Source organism: Elephantulus edwardii, unplaced genomic scaffold (assembly GCF_000299155.1).
Source record: "Elephantulus edwardii isolate Elephantulus edwardi_28Jun2011 unplaced genomic scaffold, EleEdw1.0 scaffold00236, whole genome shotgun sequence".
Taxonomy (NCBI): domain Eukaryota; kingdom Metazoa; phylum Chordata; class Mammalia; order Macroscelidea; family Macroscelididae; genus Elephantulus; species Elephantulus edwardii.
Genome location: NW_006399986.1, coordinates 3,118,861 through 3,126,820, shown reverse-complemented (window position 1 = coordinate 3,126,820; position 7,960 = coordinate 3,118,861). Strand labels below are relative to the sequence as shown.

The following is a 7,960-nucleotide window of genomic DNA, read 5'->3' as shown; positions in this document are numbered from 1 at the left end:
CACCCCCCAAAAACTCTTTCACTGTTACACACTATTTCCCCCCACCCAGTCCACTCCACTACGCAGCTTTCATTCTGGACTCTTGTCATGACAATCATAACTAATCATATATTCCTCCTAACAGTTCGCTCCCTCACCTGTTTCAGTGCAGTATACATTATTATCCCCTCTTAGTTTCCTCCCCAGCACCAATGTCAGTCCCACTTTACAACAGTGGCACCATGCAGTATTTGTCCTTTTGTGACTGAGATATTTCATTTAACATAATGTCCTCTAGGGTCACCCATTTTCCATAATAATTTATGAGTTCCTTGTTTTTCAATGCTGCTTAGTATTCCATTGTGTGACTATACCAGAGCTTCTCTATCCATTCATTTGTTGATGGGCACTTGTATTGTTTCCAACTCTTTGATATTGTGAACAAAGCCACAAAAAACATGGGTGAGCATTCAGCCTCTACTTTCTTATCTTATGCTCTCTCTGGTGTCCTAGATCTGGGAGTTCACAGCACAGGGACCGGACCACAGGTCCTAAAGAGGTGTTCCACTCCTGTCATTTCTTCTTGGTGGCAGTCAGGTGCCCTTGTTTCCCCCTGGGAAGGCTCTATTCAAACATAGTGGGATGACAAAACTGACCAATACCATCCTCAGGTCCCATCCACCTTATTTGCATAGCCCATCCACACAAAGGCACCATGACACTTTATTAACATTATTACAAACTACCCAATCTCCTTGGTGGGCCACTAGCATCTCATTTGCATATTCCCATCCAGTCAATTAGAGGAGGTTACAAACACTTTGGCTTCTTGTTGTGTGCCATGAAGTCAGAACCAAGCCACAGCTGACCTTCTACCAGGGTTTCAGAGGAAGTAAATTGTATGGGAGGAGATTGCCCATCTTTCTCTTTCAGAGCAGCTAGTGGATTCGAACTGTGTACCTCTGGGTTTACAGCCAAGGTAATTCCTTTCCACTAAGCCGCCAGAGCTCCCTTACTATGGCTGTCATTGCTGTGAATTGTTGGGTCTGAGCCGACGCATAGATGACCTTCCAGTGAGTTTTCAGAGGCAGTTAATCATGTGGGAGGAGATTGCCCATCCTTCTCCCATGGAGTATCTGGTAGATTCGAACCGTGTGCCTTTGGGATTGCAGCACAGCCTCTTGCCACTAAGCCACATGAGTGCTCCCTTTAGAAAGGCTTTATTAAGTAATTCATTGCAATGCAAGCTCATTCTTGAACACCCAACCCTTGAGGGCACTCAAGCAGCCCATGGAGAGAGGCCCGTGTGATGAGCTGAAACCTTCAGTCACCATGGAAGCAGAGGCTCCAAGCCCCATGAAGCCTGAGAGGACTGCATCCTGCCTGCCTTCCTGACCCATGTGGGAAACTGAACAGGAACCACGCCGCTAACCCACTGTTTTGGTTCTTGACTCTAGAAACTGTGTTAAATAATAGACGTTTGCTGTTTTGAATGATTAAGTTCTGGAGTCATTTCCACCCTCCTCCAGCAATAGATAACTAGCATGGATGGAATTGTGTCCCCCAAAATACATGTAAGTAATGATGTCGACCAGGGACCAGTCCTCGGAGGAAGACATCACGCTTGGAAGGGTGGAGGGTCAGTACAGGAGAGGAAGACCCCGGGTGAGATGGATTGAATCAGTGACTGTGGCAACGGGGCCAAGTGTGGTGGAGACGGTGAGGTTGGCTCAGGATAGGGCATGGCTCTGAACTGTTATTTATACGGGTGCTGTGGGTCTGAGTCGATTCGACAGCACACAACAACAACAACAATGTAGACATGTGATGAAGAGCCATTTCAATCTCTCTCACATGTACAGTTCAGTAGCACAAATTACGTCCACTATGTTGTGCAACTATCACTGCTGTTCATTTCCAAATTATCACCAGACAGGAAGTAGGTGTTCACTCAGCATCAATTCTGTCTCAACACGGACCATTAACTCTAAATGAGCTTCCAAATAATGGAGGAGGGTGAGAGACCAAAGACTAGCACTAAGTTCACGGGGCTGATTTACAGGGTGAGCCCTGGCTCACTAGTGGGAAACCGGGGCCTTTTATAACTTTAATAAACAAAAGTGCTTCCACATCAGGACTCCAGACCTCCCACAAGCGTCACGTAAGAGTGTTCCGGCGAGCAAAAGTGTGAGCTGTCAGAAAGCAAAGCGGGAAAGAATCTCAAATGCACTGCTCTCAAGTCAAAACTAACTCATAACTGATGCTTTGTTGGATTTTCAAGGCTGTCAGAACAAGGAGACACGGAATCATTCAAAATCAGGAAAGGAATGCATCAGGGAGGCGTCCTTTTCAATCTATAATGTGGACCAGATCATTAGGGAGGCTGGGCTTTATGAGGAGGAATGTGGCATCGGGATTGGAGCTTCCTGATAGGCAGATGACACAACCTTCCTTCCTGAAACTGCAGAGGACCTGGAGCACTTGCTGCAGAAGGTCAAGGACTATAGTCTTCAGTATGGATGTGCAGCCGACTCGACAGCACATAAAAACAACAACAAATCACGTAAGAGGAGATTGCCCATCTTTCTGCTGCAGAGTTCGTGGTGGATTTGAACCAGAGAAGCATTGACTGGCTTTTGAGTTAGCAGGGCAGTGCCCTACAGACTACACCAAAGCTCTCCTAGAACTCAACAATCTAGCTATTCTGCTTCAAAAAGTAAACCCCGATCTACTTTCATTCCCTCCTCTAAAGCCACTGTTAGCCACAAATTATGGTTTATATATTTTAACATTATGTCAAAATATGCTCACAGATTCTTCAAAACCCGCCCTCTGGGTGGTTTGGACCTAGTGACTCATTTCGTGTGTGTGTGTGTGTGTGTGTGTGTGTGTGTGTGTGTACCGTCAAATCGGATCTCACTGGTACAGGAAGAGATTGTCCCTCCTTCTCCAGCTGAGCATCTAGTGGATTCGAACTGCTCATGTCTGGGATTGCAGTGCAGCTTCTTGACACTAAGCCACCAGAGCTCGCCGTGAATCATTTCTAATGACTATAGTCAGCTTGGCTCCTATATATGTATAAATGACAGTAAGGGAGAATAAGAGCTATGTGACTGGAGAGACTAAAGCCTCTTTCCAGTGTTAATTAACCATTAAACCTTTTACCACGAGGCTGTGAAATGAAGTGTATGGCCCCTTGCTTGCAATTTCTCAGGTGGCTTGCTCTGCAGGAAGCCAACCACCATGTAATAATCAATACTGTGGAGAGTCCACATTCCTTACATGGTAAGGAGGAGCCTCCCAGCCAAGAGCCATGTGAACAAGGCATGTTGCAAGTGCATCCGCCAGCCTCGATCGAGCCTTCACATGAGACCACAGCTGCAACACACTTTTTTTTTAATTTTTTTAAAAATCTTTTTATTTTACTTTATTATTTTTGTGTGCGTATACCGTCAAATCAGATCTGACTGGTACAGGAGGAGATTGCCCCTCCTTCCCCGGCAGAGCATCTGGTGGATTCGAACCGTGCACCTCTGGGATTGTAGTTGCAGCTTCTTGCCACTAGGCCACCAGAGCTCCCCTTGCAGCACACTTCTTGGACATAACCTTACAAGGACCCTGAATGAGAATCACCTGGGCAAGGCACTCCTAGGCTCCTAGCCTTTGGACAGCATAATACATTTTTTTAATTTAAATTTTAATGAATGTTTATAGAGACTTTGGATTTTCATTCATTCATTCATTGTTGCACATTTTCCTTCCTGCCCACCCCTCCCCCTAGTTGGTTTTTCTTTGAAAAAAACACAACCAACCAACCAACCAACTTTCATTTTTATACAATCCCCACCCCCAGTCCATTCTCCCATGAAGCTCTCATTCTGGACTCTTGTCATGAAAATAATACCTACTAATACATTCTTTTCAAACAGTTCTGTCCCTCATCTGTTTCAATGCAGTGTACATTACTTATTCCCTCTTTTCTTAGATTTTCCCCACCTTCTATGTCAGTCCTGTTTTATAACAGTGGCACTATGCAGTTTTTGTCCCTTTGTGACTGAAATATTCCACTCAGCATCATGTCCTCCAGGGTCAACCATTTTGTATAATATTTCATGAGTTCCTTGTTTTTCAGTGCTGCATAGTATTCCATTTTGTGAATATACCACAGCTTCTTATATCCGTTTGTTTGTTGATGGACACTTGGGTTGTTTCCAACTCTCTGCTACTGTGAACAAAGTCGCGATAAGCTTGGGTGTGCATATATCTGCTTGGGTGGCAGTTATGGTTTCTTTAGGATATATTCTCAGTAGTGCAATTGTTGGGTCAAATGGTATTTCTATTTGCAACTTTTTGAGAAAGCGCCATACTGCCGTCCATAGTGGTTGCACTATTTTATATTCCCACCAACAAGGAATAAGGGTTCTAATTTTTCCATAACCTCACCAGCATTTGTTGTTTGGAGATAATACATTTATGAGGTCCTACGGTGGTATGTTTCAGAGGTAATATTTTACACAACCATTTTCTTGGAAATTTGAAAATTTAGCAAATTTGTAACTGCCTACCTAGTTGAAATCACTCTTAAAAATATTGGCTTGTTAGGGGGACGGGGGTGGGCAGTGAGAAAAGTGCAGCAGTGAATGACTGGAAACCCTGAGTCTCTGTTAACATTCATTAAAATAAAATAAAAAAATATATTGGCTTGACAGGTCCAAACTGCACCAGCGAACCTCGTTTCTATCCCTGCATTCTTTGCAAAGAACTGTACCACCACTAGTATTTCTCTGGAAACTCAGGCAATTTGCTAGGTCAGTTTCAATTAACAGTGACCCGAAGCAACAGAGCAGAATTGCTCCATAGCGTCTTCCGGGATGCAATCCTTATGGGAAGATTGTCACGTCTTTCTTCCACAGACCCACTGGGGAGATCCGAACTGCTGACCTTTGGATTGGCAGCCAAGCCCTTAACTATTGCTCCACAGGGCTTCTTGGCACGTGCTTGCTGGCTGAAGGCGGCTAATAGCGTGCACGTCGACTGCAGCCTCATGTTGATGTTGAAGAATTTTTTTTTAATTTTATTTTATTTTTGTGTGCGTGTACCGTCAAATCAGATCTGACTGGTACAGGAGGAGATTGCCCCTCCTTTTCCCGGCAGAGCATCTGGTGGATTCGAAATGCGTGCCTCTGGGATTGTAGTTGCAGCTCCTTGCCACTAGGCCACCAGAGCTCCCCTTGATGTTGAAGAATTTTTAACTGAACATTTGCATCCTTTAGTGGCAAAAAAAGGAAACGGAATTCATGCCAGCATGAGGGGCCGGTTTATTGTTCAGGGGCTGAGCCCCCCCGTTTTGGAGGACTCCCCCCACTACTTCCTCCGATTGTCCCCGTGGCCCCCTCAAGTGGTAGGTTGCTGAGTTGGTCATGGAGGGAGCACATCTTCAAGTGTAGGTAATCCAGAGCGGCCACCTTCTCCCTGCAGGAGCGAGGAGGTGGGAGTTGGCGCTGCTGACTCTTGGTGCTGGGGGTCAGGGGTGGGGTGGGGGTGGGGACTGGACAAAGGGGGAGGCAACCCAGGCCCTTTTCCCAAAGATCTCACCCTCCTCCCATGCCCTCAGCCTCCTTCCTCACTCCGGCTTCATCTTGTCCGTCAGCAGCAAGTTCTTGGCCCGTAAGGCTTCGTCTTGGGCCAGCCGAAGGGTGGAGCTCAGGGCCTCTGCCCTGACATGTTTGGCCAAGGCCTGGCGCTCCAGCTCCTGGGGAGAGGAGTGTGGGCGCGGCTGGGCTTGCCTGACCGGGCTGGGGGTGGAGGGGGAGCTGGGTCGCCGAGAGCATGGGGCAGGGGCCCGTGGGGCCCACCTTCTTCCCCTGAGGGACCCAGAGTCTTTCCCACAGGACTTGGGTTTCATGATGCCTTAAGTTTGAGGCTGACTCACATAAACCCACAAGGCACTGGCCTTCCATGTCCCATCATGGCTCCAGAGAGTTACCGGTGGCCTTCTACAATGCACTAGCTCATATATCCTATCATGATTCAAGAATTAAGACACCCGTCTCCCACAAAGACTATCCTTCTGTATCTTATCATGCTTCCAGAGTAAGACTGATATCCTGTCTCTCACAACGCACTAGCCTTCTATGTCCTAGCATGCTTCAGAACCGAGAATAAGGGAGATCTGGTGGCCTAGTGGCAAGAAGCTACACTACAATCCCAGAGGTTCATGGTTCGAATCCACCAGATGCTGTGCTGGAGAAGGAGGGACAATCTCCTCCTGTACCAATCAGATCCGATTTGGTGGTACACACAAAAAAGAATTTAAAAAAAAACAAAAACAAAAAACAACGCAACAAACAAAACCGAGAATAGCTCCTAATACCACCAGGAACAGGCTTCCTATATGCCATCAGGCACCAACTCTGTGTTGGCCGGCTTGTACCCTAATGCAAAATGTACTGCACCCATGAGCCATCCATCGTTTGGCACATCTATGCCCCAGCACCCCTTCACATGGTGATCTCCCATAATTTACCAGACTGCACCTCTCTTTATGCGTGAAACTAGCATCTCTATCATATTAAGAGTCCGCAGTTTCTGGGTCTGCGTGTCTTGCATTCATTCTGTAGCTCTGCCCCATTCTGCATCAACTGTCACTTAACTCTTAAATCACGCTTCAGGCCGAATTTAGTCTCCACACTTCCTGAATCCCATTAGCAACTGGGCTTGAAATGATGTTACAAAGTCCCACAAGGGGCTGGGGCCCCCTTTCCCAGAGTGTTATGGGGACCTACACTGAGTGGGTCTCAAGTCTGTTTCCTAAGAGGCCATGCAATAATGTCCTACATTTTATAGGCAATCAGGTCCAGCTTCCATGATATTCAAACTACTGTCTGCCCCCTATGTCTCCGAATGCACCAAATTAATTTTCCCCATCATGCTTTAGGCTTGAGTCCATCATCTAAGGTTCTATATTGACTGACCAATAAGTCCCTATTTACCCAACAGCTTGCAACATACATTACTGCCAAGTCCTGCTCTAATGGTGGCTGCCCACAGCTCTGTCCTTCCCTTTCTGCCCACACCAGGAGTAGTCTTTTGCCTTGGATTCCCCTTGCCCTGCTGCTAGCCTGAAGAGAAGCACAACGGGGCAGGGTGTCCCACAAGTCCTAGTACCAGAATCTTCTTGTGTAACCGCTGGCAACTGGGGCAGGCAGGAGCCAGGCCCCTCTGCTTCACCTCGTCCACCAGTGGGGTCAGCGCTCGCTCCAACAGCTGCTGTAGGGACTCGGTGGACAACTGCTGCCCCTGGCTGAGGAAGGGGCGGTTGGTGGTCAGTCAAAAGAAGCTCACCATGCTCACCCGCACAACCTCCACTCAAATCCCAGTGGCAACATGTGCCCCCCATAAATCATTCTACATTGCTCAGGGCAATGTGTGAGCTTTCTTTTGATTCCCAAACCAACCTGAGTTCTCACAGAGCCATGGGAATCTCCACTCCCAAAAGGCACATAACAGCTTTTGGCTGTCAAAAATGCACCTATTCGGGGAGCTCTGGTGGCCTAGTGGCAAGAAGGCGCACTGCAATCCAAGAGGCGCATGGTTCGAATCCACCAGATGCTCTGCTGGAGAAGGAGGGGCAATCTCCTCCTGTACCAGTCAGATCTGATTTGACGGTACACGCACAAAAATAAACAATAAAATTAAAAAAAATGCACCTATTCAAATTTTCCCAGAGGTGAGTGGTTTGAATTCACCAGATGCTCTGCTGGAGAAGGAGGGCAATCTCCTCCTGTACCAGTCAGATCTGATTTGACGGTACACACACACACACACACACACACACACACACACACACACACAAAATAAATAAAAATTTTAAAAATTTGAGCTCTGGTGGCCTAGTGGCAAGAAGCTGCACTGCAGTCCCAGAGGTACGTGGTTTGAGTCCACCAGATGCTCTGCTGGAGAAGGAGGGGCAGTATCCTCC

At 47.0% G+C, this 7,960-nt stretch overlaps 1 protein-coding gene across 1 annotated transcript in view; it reads right to left on the bottom strand.

The window, feature by feature from the left end:
• Positions 1 to 5,277: 5,277 nt before the first annotated feature.
• Positions 5,278 to 7,960, bottom strand: part of TSKS (testis-specific serine kinase substrate) — a 19,612-nt gene continuing 16,929 nt past the window's right edge. The window contains exons 9-11 of the mRNA XM_006898655.1: positions 7,147 to 7,282; positions 5,607 to 5,731; positions 5,278 to 5,451 (exon numbers count right to left, since the gene is read on the bottom strand). Of these exons, the coding sequence (XP_006898717.1) occupies positions 5,298 to 5,451; positions 5,607 to 5,731; positions 7,147 to 7,282 (415 nt within the window). The 3' untranslated portion in view covers positions 5,278 to 5,297. The remainder of the gene's footprint in view (positions 5,452 to 5,606; positions 5,732 to 7,146; positions 7,283 to 7,960) is intronic.